This window comes from Hippoglossus hippoglossus, chromosome 15, assembly GCF_009819705.1.
Source record: "Hippoglossus hippoglossus isolate fHipHip1 chromosome 15, fHipHip1.pri, whole genome shotgun sequence".
Classification (NCBI taxonomy): Eukaryota; Metazoa; Chordata; class Actinopteri; order Pleuronectiformes; family Pleuronectidae; genus Hippoglossus; species Hippoglossus hippoglossus.
The window spans coordinates 9,477,558-9,493,604 of NC_047165.1; the positions used below are offsets into that span (position 1 = coordinate 9,477,558).

Sequence of the window (16,047 nt, forward strand, 5' to 3'; positions counted from 1 at the left end):
ATAAGCAGCTGTGAAAGTTTAACAGGCGAGCGTGACCATGATTTGGGATAACATTTTGAAGGGCAGACAAAAATCAAGCTGGAAACGCCGTGAGAAAGAAAGAAGGAAAGGAGATGTGTCATTTTGAAACAAAATCCGCTGGTTAACTGGTCTTTTTATGAGACTTCTGCTTTTAAAATATTTTTTTTTAACTTTGACCGCTTGGGGTAGCTCATTCAAAACAATAACAAAAGAATAGAAGATAGAATTTGATGACGTTGTGGATCAGCTTGCTGTCTTCACCACCATCGCTGATGAAAATCTAACGGACGCAATGCGAAAGTTTTATTCAAGTTATGCAGCAAACGGAGGTGAGTAATCATGATTGATTACGAGTGACTATTACAAAGAGTGGAAGGAACAATCTGTCAACTGGCTGGTGTTGTGTTTTTCCTTAGTCGTACTTTGTTTTCCCCAACGAATGAAGCAGATGACGCAATCAAAAGATGTTGAAAATGAAACCTTGAATTGGGGATTTTTCTGAGTTTGAACTCTGTTGGAAACATTTTGGATCATTTAAGTACACAAGTCAACAAAATATGTAACATAGGTCTAGTTTAGACAGTTTGATAAAGATTTTTTTACACATTATGTCTTTAAAAAGGAAACCACGCTTAAAACATTCATTCCCCTAATTTGTGACATTTACACGTAGGCAAAGTGCAGCATTAAAACTGTACGTACAGTGAAACATTCTTCCAGCACTGCAGTTTAGGTAAAAAAAAAAAAAGCCCTGTTCAGGATCATTTTTCTTCTGGCGCCGCACACAAATGTAAAGTTGTGGGGCATTGGAAGTAAGGATGCACCGGGGGAATGGGACAAACAAAAACACAGCACATCAAATTACAAGGAACAAATGCCGTAGTGTGGGAGGGAAGACTCTAAGGGCCGGGGGAGAGGTCTACACAGTCTCTCTCCCCCCCTCCTCTCTCTGTAGAAAGTGGCTTTATTCCATCCTCCAAGTATCAGGACAAAAACATAAATACAGTCTACACAGTCTCTCTCTCTCTCTCTCTCTCTCTCTCTCTCTCTCTCTCTCTCTCTCTCTCTCTCTCTCTCTCTCTCTCTCTCTCTCTCTCTCCCTCCCTCCCTCCCTCGTAAAGATGCATGATAGAAACTGGTCCATTAAGAGGAGGGATTGCCGCTATAGCAGATTAAGCTCGAGTGTGCCTAAGAGTGCATTATCGTTTCAAAAATATGTTTAATTAAATCTGGTCTCATATACTCCTGCATATGCACATGAATATCCGGCTGTGCGTAGACTATGTGCATCACATATACACTGCATGAGTCCTAATGGGGCAAAGATAATCTATCTGACAAATCAGTCCCGTAATGCTCTGATAATTTAAACTCAATACAGACTCATTAATGAGAGGAGAGATGTTCCCTGTCATGGAGCCTGATCTGCATAACAATAACACAAGTGAGACGAGTGAGAAAAGAAACGGCTTCACTGCCAAAAGAGGTTGTCAGCCTGACGATGCCAGTTGAGCTCTCTTCCTCGTGTGTGTGTGTGAGAGAGAGTCCTCGGCTTTACAGCTATCAGATAAGTGAGGCGTGTGTGCATTTTGTGTACTTGTAATTGTCGGTACGCGAGAGACAGACGGCGCGAGATGGAAAGAGGCGGGAAGGATAGGTCATTGATTATTCATTGGTAGCTCAAATGGATTGAGAGTGAGGTATGAAACCCATTTGTTTTTGGTACTTCATCCATCATTATAGCAAAACTTTCATCAGTAAACAGGATACATAGCAGCCTAATGATATTCCAGCTGAAGCATCCAGAGATTGCAGTCTGAAGGTGTAAGTAGGCTTCAGACCAAATGCATCAGTCCGTCAAACAGTGTCTCAAAACCCTAATTTCAGGCGGCGGATGCATCTGACACTTTTTGTAACTTTCTGGAACAGATAATGATGCTTGCTTTATGCAGCAATGACCAGGTACGGCGGAGAGGAGGCTTCACCTTATCTCTCAGCCTCCGTTCAAGTACCTCCATCCCTTTTTATGTGTTTACAACTGAGTGCGACACCGTGAATGCCTGCGAGGAGAGAGCATCTGAAAGCATCCAGACTACAAAGACGAGGGAAAGACGCTGAACTGTTGGAGGGGGATCAGGGAGTCAGGAGGAGGCTGTGATGTCAGGCTTTCAGCCTCGTTCTTCCAGTGAGTCCGTCGACCGGCATGTTGTACGATCTCGTTTGTTTCATACACGGCGAGGCTTTAAGACTGGGAAAACACTGGAGCTTTATTAACTGAGAGTTTGCTGTGATTAATGTTTTGTCGCCCGCCCTCGTGTTGGGGGGTGGTCGGCCTAAATTGTAACAAATGGGCTATTACGGCTTGTTAGACCCTTGCGACGAAATTTGGACACAACAATTTTAAGGATTTATGATATTGTTGAAGTGAGTGGTTCTTTTCAGTAATCACCGTGACTGAGAGGTAAGAGTCAGATCTCTACACTGCACATGTATCTTGTTATTCAGTATTTTAGAAGCTCTAGACAAGAACTCTGGAAAATGTCCGGACAATTGCCTCCGGACTTTCTCAGGATTTATGAAGAATGTAAGCAGGAGATTTTCCGAGGCGTTCACAACAGCAGGAAAATCTCTGGAGCATTCAGGCGAAGGTTGGCGTCTGAGTAGAGCAGCAGGAGGCAGAACACAGCGTATAAATTCTGCTGTGGAAATCTCATGTTTTTGTTTACAGCACATCGACACTAGAGTCGGCCCTTATCACCAACCGCTCTCAAATCTCGTCGTCCTTCCGAGTTGACGTCTTTGTCTTCTACGTGTGAGGCACTTCTTTTTCATCCTGAGGTATTTGTATTCTTTTTTAAATTTTCAGTTTTGCATCAGTCGCCCACACGCTCGCTGTAAGTTTTCCAGACTTAATCGTGCTGTTTTCTCACGTGGGCTCACTCGATATTTGCGTTCTCACATACAGCCCCTGAGGAGAATGTCCAGAGTTCAGTACATGTCCTAAAACAGCTACACTAATAGCACTCCAGCAGTTTAAGTTTCACATAGGGCGAGTGCACTGCAGGTGGAGCCGAGGGTGGTCACATAACACATTTTAAAAACTCAGTCACTTTAAATGGCATATCGGTCAGACAAGCTGCTTTTTCCAATATGCTTTGGACAAGCGGCCGCTGAGCTGGACACGGAAAGCACCAAATACAGTATAACCTTAGTCAATTTAAAATCAGCTAGATGTTGAATGGAGTGTGAAACTGAACAATCAATCACAGGATGCAGCAAACCTGCCACCTGCCAGTTTACAAATGGTTCAGTGCAGCGAGGAGCGGTAACGGTGCATGAAGCACATGAGCACACAGCTCAACAGAACACACAATGACACATTGTTTCCCTGTTTTTGGTCCAGATTGGCAGCTGAACAGTGCAGGTGACAAAAACTAATATGTAAACGATAATAAACCAAGATCATGGAGATCCGTCGTTATTGTACTTTGTTTTCGTATTCTATAAATGTATGCTTTCCTGCAAGAGAACATTAACATTTCTATTTTTATTATATTTTAGTGGTATGTACACATATACATAAAGCTGAAAAAGCTCAATGTATTCGTGGTGAATGTGATACTTAATACGAAATATAAAAATAGGCTGTGAAAGCATTTCCACAAACTGTATTTAATCATAATCTGTCACAGTGAAGGATTATGATTAAATATAAATGCATCACCTGGAATGACATGAAACATCTTTTTCATCTCCGATACCTCACGGCTCCACCTAAACATCATAGCCGTCTATTTCTTACTTTTGGAAGGAGCGCGCAGGTTTGACATGACGACCACCATCGAGTCCGCCTGGACCCTGAGGACGTAGCTGGTCACATTTTCATAATCCAGGGGTTTAGCTGTGGAGATGACGCCTGTCCTGTTGTTCACCTGAAAATGACCTGGAACCAACAGAAAAACACAGCACATAGCAAAGAGGGAAAAAAAGAACTGTTGACAAAACACATCCCAAGGGGAGTTTTGTTGAAATGCCAATCCACACTGTCTGTAGTGAGTGGCAGCGCTGGAGAAAAAGAGCAGCCATTGGACCGTGAAGAAATCACACACAAAAAAACATTAGAAATTCTAATGGAGGACACTTAAATTATGTTTTTTTAAAACTGTTTTTTTTCAAAATGAATGTCACTTTAGTTACGGCTCTGATAAAGGAAATAACACAGAAATACTTTTGGTCCCTTTAAATGGCACGGACAGACCCTAACTCCTCTGTGTCCGTGGGAAAAGGTCAAGCTTCACAACGCCTATTCTTTCCCTGAGAAGATCACTGCTGGGGCCTGGAGGCAGATTTATGAAACTCTTCTGAAGTCCTCCTGCACTTTCCATGAGCATCTAAGGAAATATGACTCGAGCTCAAGTTTCCACATGACAGAGACAAAGATCACTGCGGGGGAAATCAAGGTCTGCATGGGAAACGGGCCACAGCTTCCCCTCTTTCGTTCTCTTGATACAACGATACATCTGCTAATGGCTCAAAGAACGGAGTTTCGAAATCTGCATCAATTAATAAAAACCCTTGTATGTTTTTTGCGATTCTCTCAACTGCGAGGAAAATCTGCAGTTGTCGGAGAAAGGCTTTGTAGAAGCTGACACTCTGGCACAAATATATATTTTTCTTTATTTTGGGAAAAGAAAACTGGAAGAAGAGGACTTTGTTCTTCAAACACAAAGCCTCTGTCGTAATTGAGTAAGTGTGTTTGGCTGGGAGTGTTTATGGGAAACCAAATGTAAAGAAAACAACATTTCCTTGGAGTTTCTGAATTGCAGATTAATTGATATGATCTGTGGCACATACCCAGTTCATTTCCTGCCACAATGGAGTAGAAGATGGTTTGATTGACAGCAGCAGCCAGGATGGTCCCCACTCGTTTGCCAAACGGAGCCAGCTCACTAACTGGAGAGAACCTGGAGAGGCACAACACAAATCACAAAACAAAAGGTGTGAGGACAGAAGGGATCAATGGAAAAACCTGAGCACAGTGGCAGACCATTCTCACAGTTAGAGTATAAAAAGGGGTAGAGATGATTATAAAGGTTTTCATAAACACTACACAAATTTTAAGAAAGAATCTGTTTAAAAAAGGCATTAAAACGAGTGTATTGTGTTCTTAGAGTGTATATTTATCATGGAGACTGTGCCAATGTTTGGTTATTTATACAAGAGTTTCTATAGTCATTTATATTTTATAACATCTTGGAAAGAACCATCTGCCAGAGGCGAAGGTTTTGACCAGCAGTAAGGTTAAGTGCTGTCAATTCTGAATAAATTTAAGTTTTTTAGGAAAACTATCCTTTTTCCTCCTTTTTTCTCTTAGGAATCCACAGTGTTGAGTGGGTCTTACTGAGTTTGTACTTTTTAAATCTGCTTTGAATAAGAAATCTGTTTAAAAATGATAAAAATTCATATAGTCTAAAAACTGTCAAACAACAACCGTTTATTGTTCGAATGATTTGAATTATTTTGTCATTTCTTTCAGCAGTTCTATCCATTCACTTAAACTTCAGGAGTCTTCAGATGCAGCTACAGCAGATACATGTACCTTTTATTCCCTGGTTAATGAATAAGTGATTTTCCTTTCAAGGAGCACAACAAATTTAGGAGGAAAAACTTTAAATCATGAATAAATAATCCATAAAACAGTTTGGACTGATCCCAGTAACTTGGTGGTGAGGATAAGAACATTCACACGGCTGAATGTGGCTCAGGTGCATCAGCAGAATAATTGAAGGCTTGATGTTAAGGAAGCAAAGCTCTTGTTTTTCTGCTTGAGTCATTGCTGCGAATCTCAACTATGATCATGAGCTTTGGGTAGTGACCGCAAAAGAGTGATTGAGGATTCCAGCAGCCGAGATTTAGTTTCTCTGCAGGGTCGCTGGACTCAGATTCCAAGTGATAAAGCAAGGAGCCTGACAATTCAAGAGAAGCTCTATATCGAGCTGTGGCTCCTTCGTGTTAAATAGCACCAGCTGAGGTTGTTTTGCTTTGAGACAAGATGCTTCCTGATGGGAGGAGACCCCCGGGCAGACCTGCTAGATATAGGTCAAATTGGATCAATCAGCTGAGGTTTATGGGGTCTTCACTGGGAGGAGCTGTAGGAATTTGCTGGGGTATAAACGTGTTTGGCTGTTGTGCTAGTCCTGAAGCAAAAGTGGTATCGAGCAAGTTTATGCTGATTCCTGAATGCCTGCCAGCGATGGCAAACATTTTATGGATGTTTCAATGGACCACAGACGCATCGGGGATTACTCCTGGTGCTGCTGATTGTCTGTTGTTTGCCTGGAGGTTATGTTGTGTAAAAAATGTAGTACCACTATGAAACCCTTGCAGAATGTATACAGTGTATACACTGTATAGTAGCCTATATACAGCGGGCATTCAGGGTATGAAACGCTCTTCCAGGACTTTTCATTTATTCATAAATTTATCACCTTATTTGATTTGATTTGATATTATAAAATAAAAAGATATCCAAACAAAAGACCTGATAGTAAAAACCAACACAGTTTTTCGGGCCTCACAAGTGTGACTGTGTGAGAGTTAATGGCTTTAATTGACTAACAGACGTGCAAGTGTCTGCAGATATTATTGTCCCCACAAATTACAGCCACCATAAATAGCAGGGAACCCCGTCTTGGCAGTTTGTCTGTGAGGCCTGATTTCAGCTGATAATGTCATCTCGCTCCGACACCCTCCTGTGATACTTCCACTGCTTTCTCATCTCTGCGTACGGGGTGTCTGTGCATGGGGCTATATTCTTCTGCAGTTTTCATTTAAAGTTTGACTATAACTCACAGCGGTGGTAACAAATCTGTGACAACGCTGTGGGAGTAATACTCACACCATAATCTGTGACAGTCAGATTCTATTATACAGTCAATGTCAGTGTTACAGGATATTTTGGGGAGTAGACACTATCTTGGCAGTCCAAGTTCTACACACAGACCAGCAGCTATTAGACGCCTCCAGTTCATGTTTATATCGTGATTCAGTACTTTCATCTCTCTAGTCTTTGCTGGGCCCTAAGTTCCAACACATTTTACTACATGCATAATAAAATCATCACAAGAATGAAAATGCCATCAGACTAACTTTCCCTTTAGGGTTGATTGCTATTTTATGGACTAACTCCCCTTTATAGGATTGCAGTGGAGGGGGCTTAACCGATTTCCCGGGCTGAGGATGAAGAGGGGAAGACGAAGAGAATCCACATAGAGACAGAGAATGGTATTTTCTGAAAGGACACACAGGTGCTGAGACAATAAATGACACCGTCTTCGCTGCTCACTGGAGTAAAACAACGCAGTCGGTAACTTTTCAGACAGTTGGCAGGCCTAACAGTCACCGCAGAATATGTGTTTACCTCTCTGAAAGTTTAAGAAGCAATAGGTGCAAACAGCACAATCTTTAAGGACACAGGGAAAAAGACTCATCTATCCATCCTGGAGGCCACAGTTACTGTCTCAAGAGAAAAACAATTCCCAAGGACATCTCGAGTTCAGGATGTTCCTGGGAAATAGAAGCTATTCTCCCGGACGGAGGATGATATAGTAAACCATTCTGAGAGATAATGTTGTTGAGTGAATGCTGCAGTGAAATGACACAACCGCATGTGGTCTCAAAGCCTTTCACCACCAATGCAGTGCTGTTATGGACATATGAATACCGTGCTGTTTGAATTATACGTAATGACTTCTGTTCATTTCCCCTCTAGGTGTTTTGTTGGGCTGTCACTGAAACATCGCTGTGTGGGTGGCATGCGCTACACCGATAACAGTCTCTGTGTAAATATGGCCCTCACATAAGTAGATCATCTGTTTGGCTTCCGGAACAGGCGAACTAAAACACGGGGGGCAAGCCCTTAAACAATGTGACCACAGCGAGGTGCAGCAGAGCCCAACATGTGACTCCAAATCTGTCACCATTCACTGAAACCACGGGTGACACAGTTGTTGTCACCAAACGTACGTGCCTAAATACACTTTCTCAGCCATCGATTGTCTGTTTTGGAGATTAATAGCCCACAAGTGGGGATGTCATTGGCCAGATGAGAACATTTTTAACACAGATTAACAACCCTCTTGCTACTGAGCAGCTGTGGATGAGACTAATTCAAGTTTCCACACACCAACCATTCATGACGCAGGTTATCAGCCCCGTACTCAACTGGTTCAGTAGATAAAATTAAATAAATTGTGTGTGAATACTGAGGTAGCAAAACGTAAACGTCTTTTTCACATTTTGCTCTGTGGCAGCTTTACACTAAAATGATTTAAATTCATTGGGTCCCTCATCAATCTATGCTCAATAACCTGTGATGACAAAGTGAAAACAGAAAATTTGAAAAGAAGTGAATTCATAATGTCTTGAATGACCTTTCCCTCATATAATGTGGGAGGATATTATTGGGGTTTTTCCAAAGTTTTCCAAATACTAACAATCGACTATTTTCGGTGTTCAGCTGTATTGGCTGCAGCTTTGGTGAAACCCGGGTCCAGAGCAGGGCTGGATAACCTTTGCTAACCCATTCGTAGGTTTTTTTCTCGGGTTGTTATTTTACTGAGAGTCGTGTAAGTCTGTGCAGAAGCTAGCACCGGGCTGCACCGTGTGATTGCCAGGAAGAGGCAGAGCTGACATGTTATCACTTCCCTACAAAGTGGCTCTGCCTGAGGGTTATAAGCTGCAGAGAAATGCCATGGGGGATGTGCGAGGTGTATGAAGTGTGCGGATTACTATAAAGGTGTATCCACATGTAGACAGAGAGGATGACAAAAAGGTTAGATACAGTAGATAGAGCAAGAGTGAAGGACCAATAGTACAGAAATATGTACTGTGCCTTATTGACTGTGATTGTGGAAAGATAATGTAAACAGCTATGCATTCTAATAATATCTAACACCCGACAGCTGCTTCCGCCGAGGAGGTCACTCACACCTGTCTGTTTGTTTGTAAGCAATATTATATTAAAACAACTAAACGTAGTATAGGCCAGGGAGGAAAACCATCACATTTTGCCGCGGATCCAGGAATTTCTTTTTTGACATTTCCCTCTGACTTCCTGAGGAATAATGGATGGATCTAGATGAAATCAGGCACATTTAGGGGTCTGATATAGATGAGTGTGTGAAATTTGTTGCATCTTGATTGAATTTAAAAGGGACTGTCAGACCTTGGCGGAGATATACCCTCTACTGAGCGCCAATCTAGTTTAGTATTGGGTATATATGAGCAGGCAGAAACACTAGGAAATGACTTTACCAAAGAAAGTAAATAAGTTGCGTATTCAAGAGTCAATTATGCACAATGCAATAGCATGTACCACAGAGCAGGGCCAGAGCCACCTTTAATACCTTTCATATTCAGATGAGGAGAAATCCCATCCAGACAGAGAGCGACAGAGAGATAAGGAGAAGCGGAAGACGCCGACATGTCTACAGGCAGCGGCAGAGAGTTCTGGTGTCAACATGAGAGAGGGTGAGTGACACGCCACTGAGAAGTGTGGGCGGCACACAGGTGTCAGCGAGCTCTCTGCCCCAGGGCCAATGGCGGAGTGATGCTTACGAGACGAGGCAGAGGTGTATAAACCTTGTCGTGCGCCACAGAGGCAGCGGTGACTATCTTTCTACCGCGCTTTCCCTCTTCTATTCATGCATTGCATCAGCGAGCGAACAAGCGCCGATGGACATCCCGGGAGATTCAAGGAGGGGCCGCGCTTAGCCCAAGTCTCTGGTGGATGTGGAAGACGCAGCGCTGCATAAAGATCCTGAACAACAACAAAGGCAGCCACAAGTCATTAAGGACAGGATTTTAGGAAAAACCATCATAAACAGTGTGAAAATGCCCCAAATTTGTTTCAAATGTGCTGCAGCACAGTTCAGCTTTACTGCAAATTTTGCTCAGCAATTATGAATCAGCCTAATTCGATGACTGCTGATGAGGTAGATATGTGCCTGAGAGTTAGTTGGTGAGCTTTTATGCTACCCCTGGTGTTAAACTTGTTTGTTCCTTCCTGGAAGCAAATTGAGAGGGGAACAAAGAGGGACTCCTCTGAGTGGAACTACAGTAAATTACACATACGGCAAGAAATTTCAGCTGCTCCTCGAACAGCAGCAGACAAAGAGGAAAAACACTGCTGCGAATCCAGAGCTCGTGTATTCCATTAAGACCACGGTTCTAAGTGGTTTTGACAACCGAGGCAAAGTCTGCTCAGTCATACAGAATAATTTTACACAGGGAAAAACATTTCATTTACACCTCAATCTTATTACAGATTCTCAAATTTCATTAGAGTATTTAACATTGTAAATGAATGGGTGAATACCAGATGTATACTAAGCCGGTATTGTCCTGTATCATGTGTTCACAATAAGGTTTCAAGGGACTTTGGGGGCCTATCATAGTCTTCAACCAAACCTCTAAATTTACAAGTATTAGGTAGAAAGATAGTAAGAAGTAGCATAGGGCCATGTTAGGGGGTTTCTGACCAAGGTGTCATTGCAGTCCCATTGCTGTGGTCTAACATAATCACCCGTTCTTGGGGGCCCCTTCTCAGGGGCCTACCCTGTTACAACGCCCCTGTGTGCACAACAGTTAAAAAAAAACTCTTTATAGACTCAGTTGCATGTCATTCTGTGCCTGATGTATTTTAATGAAATCGGAGTTCATGCCGGGATACAGAGAGAACACAAAGCTGATTTAATGTTATATTACTTTACAGTTTGAGCTGAAGTGTGGTTCAGACTAAAGGGCTGCACTTTAAAGATTATAGGTTATGTTTGGCAAGACCGAGGAAAAAAGGTAAATGAGAAACGGAGATAAAGACAAAAATAACTATTACAAGCTCCAGAAACCACTCAAGATATTCAAAAGCCTTTGGAATATAGTGCAGGGCCAGACAGGCCAAGAATTACAAACCACTTTTCTTCTGCAAGAGTCAAGTCTCTACCTTGAATTAACAATGGGCTAAACCCACTGAGGAAGAAAAATGCTAGAAAAACTAGCATTAGTGGCTCTTGAACAAGTCAAGAAGCAGTTTCTGCCATTATCAGTCCAGACATAACCCATGTAGTGAATACTGAAAAACAACCTGTTTTTTTATAATAATTAACAAATGAATACTTTTTCTCTTTTGAGGTCAGTGACCTTGATCCTTGACTAACAGATTCTAATCAGTAATTCCTTGTGTCCATGTGGATGTTTTTACCAGATGTGATGAAATTCCCACAAGGTCTTACAGATATATCTCAAGCACAAGACTGGGATGGATGTGAGTTCACAGTGATCTTGACTTTTGACAACCACTTTTGACAAATCAAATCAAGTGAACATGTTGAATTAAAAGAAATTCTCGACGGGTTTCAGTGATATCGTGTTTACGAGAGGAACAATCTGCAATTATAATGCCTCTGGCCGTTGGAGCACAGAAAATCACACAACAACTGTGAACACCCAACATATAGGCACTAATGATGCCACAGTGCCACACAGGTTAATGCATTCATGTTGCCTGTCAGAAAGAACAGATTCAATTACATTCACACATCATGAAGGATGCAGGAGCAGAGTGGAGCAGTGGGATGCCCACCAACACACAAAACTGCTCCTGAAATTCAAGTATTCCATCTACAGCATATACAGTGTGATAGTAGATGACAACAAAAATTTGAGTTTCGCACAAAAAAAGCATTTTATTTGAGACGGCACACAACCCAAAAACTACTTTCAGACAAAAAAGATGAAATGAAATCTGTAAACAGTAAGGTTTGGATTATCCAACAAAACAGAGGTATTGTTTCTTGAAAGAAGTGCTGCCGTCGAGTTCTACAATTGTCATTTTTTGGATTAAGTGATATCTCAACTCAAACCTCGGAACATTTTACTGCATGGCCAGATCCACATGGGGGAAGTTTGCCTTCAAGAATCTCTGCTAGAAAGTCATTGCACTTGGTTAATGTTGTGAAATGTTCCTTGTTTAACCCAGGACACGATCTTTCACAAAACCCACCATGTTGTTTCGTAGCCTAAACCTAACCAGGTAATTTTGTTGCCTACACTGAACCAAACTGTGAGTGAAGACTGAGGTCAGGAAGACTTTCTGCTGAAAGGCTTTCTGTCAGGTAAATCCCTAAATTTAAACGTCTCCCAGCAGCATGACCAGACAGTGTCAGGGATAAGTGAAAATGTTTATTTGTGCCTGAGATGGTCTCACCATTTAACCACCAACATTCAGGAAGATAACAAGGCAGGCTGAATATTACACACATAAACATTTATGAATAGATATTCATATATTTTACTTTCCTTGGATGAAGTTCTTGATAATGGGACAACAAATCTCTGAAGCTTTGCTTGAACCGTTATAAGTAACTGCCGAGCCGCCTTCTTCTCCTCAACAATCTTCAGTCTATCTGTGATCTTACCACAACTACAACAATAAGCAAATTCAGATATTTCTGATTTTTCTGATTACTGCAACACAAGTTGATCTTACTTCAAATTTTTTTTGAAATTAATTGCCTTAAAAAATTCAAGCAAATACAACTCATAACAAGTAAAGTGTACTTTAAATCTACTTGTTAATTTTACTTAAAACTTAGTTTTATGTACTTTTTGAGTAAGTTTGAGTAAAAACAGTTAATCTGACTTTAATTAACAGTTGTGTTTAGGTAGGAAACCGGTTGTCTCAGGTAAATAAAGTTAACACAACAAAGAATGATTTGTTCACATGACTAATTTATATTTTACTCCAGGAAAGTCCAGTTTAGTCAAGTGTACATTGTTTTATACCTGTTTTAGGCAAAAACAAGAACGGTACTCAAATATGATTAGTTGAGTCAAGTAGAGAACACTCATGTAATATAAGTAAGCATCGGTTAAATAATGTACAGTGACAGAAGGCTAAACTTCCACTCCAAAATAAAAGCACCTCATAACTGCTGTGTCATCTTTCATCAGACAGTTGTTTTCCTCAGCATTTATACCAGAGCAGACCATGTACATCTGGATTATATGACCTTTTTAATTTGTTGACAAATACTTAACAGCTTCAATTTCTTCTGTAACATATCATATTATTTGGCAAAGTGTTCTTCATGATTACTGACGACCCAAGACAAAGCAATAGCTCTGTTATTAAAGTCGATGTAGGCAATTACAAATCGTTCTGCATCAAATGCTCATCTTAAAGTGAAATTTGTAATTTTTTATGCATTATGTGTAAATTTATGCTTCTTAGAATTACACAGCTTATGCAAAACATGAAACCCCCTGCAGCTTTCAAACACATCGCAGTACAGTAAATAAAAAACTATTAGTACATGTTATATTTATTCCAGCTGAGGCCTCCTCGAATTCCCAAATTTGTGTAAACCAAATTTAACACTGGGAGATATTAGCACGTAGTGTTAATGAGATGCTGACTCATACTTGATAAGAGGATTTAGTGGTGCTAACAAACGTCTCAGAAATCCAACACCTTGGACATAAAGTAAAGCTCCAGCAAGTATTCACATGCAACTATCGTGTTCTGTAAAACAAACAATATTTACATCCCCTCGTCTGGTCTGATCGTGCTCCTTCCTGAGCTATTCCTCTGATCACTTATCTTTCCACACCAGACCCAGATTTCCTTTGTATTCACACAGCCATTTTGCTGAGTTCAATAAGAAAGAAAATGGGCTTCAATCGGAAAAAAAAAATCTTCTGGAGGGCAAGATGGAAAACATTAGCAAAGCTGGGGGAACAACATTCACTGTGCAGCCAGCCTCTGTGCACCAGCTTAACCATGTCAGCCCACAGGACGTCACTTCACATATTATCCACTCGGTCATTTAGCACACACGAGGAGACCTGGCCGGCCGATGTTTTGGGCACCGGTGGACAGGTGTGTTGTCCAAACGGCGCCAGCCAACGAGGCACGCAATGCGATATCAAGCAGAGCCATGTAGGTACTGATGCCATCCTGCATGTTTTACTGTCAAACTACTGCTGCAGCCCAAATGATCTATTCTACCACACCAACACCTGGATACCTCACACACAGGAGAGAAAAACTAACATTAGCACCGCTCTAACTAGAAGGATGCAGGACAAAATATCAGCTGCAGAATATTGTGTGTGTTGGGCCGGCGACCAGAAATCTCAGACGCTGCAGTCACATGTGTTGACTTATGTTCACGTCTGATTGGTTGGATGATAGAGATGGGAAAGATTCCAATTCAAACAAACTGTAAGTGCTCATGTCGTCAATGGTTGGATTATCACAGAGATGGTCGTGTGAGGCTGAGAATATCGTGCACTCACATTTCCATTAAACTTGAATTACACTGAACCCTGGACTTAGTAAGTAAGATTACACAAAAACAACCAGACAGATAACCACAAAACTTGGCAGAAGGACATGGTATGGGTCAGGGAAGAACTGGTAAAATTATTGTACCAATGTTCACTCTATACTCGGGGATAATTCATGGATCTTGATGAAAAACAGGCTTAGTTAGGGAACTGACATCTAAGAGTGTGTGTGTAATTCAAGGGGTGCTATTAAAGTAGACTGTCTGGAGGAGTTATGCGCTCTGCTGAGGGCCATTCTTGTCAAATTTGAATTTCGTTTTTCTACAAAGCAAAGCAACTGTGCATTAGCTGTTGCACTATTTACAGTAAATCTTTATCCCATAACTTTAGACTGTTATGCTTCCTTGGTGCCACTGTGCTCGTTGTCTGGACAGAAAGGTACAAACATCGTCTCAGTATGATTGTAGCTTGTTGCTCAATTTCAGATTTTTACTGCTGTTTACATGAGGCTGAATAATTTTTCTACCTTTAACTTTTCATGTTATGATTATGGATATTGAAATGTAGGTAAATAAAACCCTTAAACTGCACTCGTCTCTCACATTTCCTGTGTTGTGTTCACCCATTGTTCAGCTAAAACTAGGATAACAACTGACCTGCCGCAAAAAACGAGCAGAAGAGAGAGCAGCGACGGGCACTTCCATTTGTATCGAAGCTTACAAAACATTTCACACAATAATTACCTGCTTCACCGTCTTTCTCAGAAATACAGGATGATGCGTCAGCTGACCCATCATGTTAGAAACGGCTTAGCAAACGTTTCAGAAATCTAAATAAAACAACCTAAATTATACAGCAATGTTCTCTCAGTGCCTGCAGGGGTTTTCTCCAGCTTCCTCCCACAGTGTAAAGACATGTCATTTCGGTTAATTGGCGATTCTAAATTGTCCGTAGGTGTGAATGTGAGCATGGATTGGTTGTGTGTCTCTGTATGTCGGCCCCGTGATATGCTGCCGACCTGTCCAGGGTGTACTCCGCCTCTCACCCGATGCCAGCAGGGATTTTCTCCAGCCGCCACGCGACTCTCAAAGGATAAGTGTTAAAGATAATGGATGGATTATTCAGCACCATGCACCGGTTTAGAGCATTTGCATCCACACGGTGCTTATACACATTTTCATGGTTTCTGATACTGGTCTGGAAAGCCGGTCCTACTCCTGCCTGGCTTTCAGCATCGACCTTTAGCTGATATTTGGGACGAGTGCGATGAGTGTGACTTGGCATCTGTTAGACAAGTGATGCCTGCCTACTTAGCGCAGACAAGTGAAAGGTCAGTGTGCTCGTGGTGCTTAGAGGTTCAAGGCTCAAGGCATTAGATTCAAACCTGTGGCTGAAAATCAATCATGCCCTTCAGAGGTATGAAAGACCTCCACACCGCATGGCTGTTTAGAGAAGGATGGAAGAAAGAATAGCAGGATTGAAAGACAAAGCGATGGAGAGAAACATTAAAAAAAAGGGAGGGTTGAGATTGCTTTTTTTTTTTCAAAGTGTAGATTTGCAGCGAAGGCACGGCGACAGTGCGTGGGAGAGCACAATGTAAAAAGCTAACCCTTTAAATGCCTGGCAATAAGCAGCGATGACTAGGTAGTGGGGACCTCCTGTCACTTGTGTAAACGT

General features: G+C 41.6%; 1 protein-coding gene across 6 annotated transcripts in view; it reads right to left on the reverse strand.

The window, feature by feature from the left end:
- pcdh15a (protocadherin-related 15a) overlaps positions 1-16,047 on the reverse strand; it is a 196,498-nt gene that overhangs the window by 31,309 nt on the left and 149,142 nt on the right. For all 6 annotated transcript variants that reach the window (XM_034608853.1, XM_034608851.1, XM_034608852.1 and 3 more), the window contains 2 exons: positions 4,876-4,985; positions 3,824-3,964 (listed from right to left, as the gene is read on the reverse strand). In XM_034608853.1, the coding sequence (XP_034464744.1) occupies positions 3,824-3,964; positions 4,876-4,985 (251 nt within the window). The remainder of the gene's footprint in view (positions 1-3,823; positions 3,965-4,875; positions 4,986-16,047) is intronic.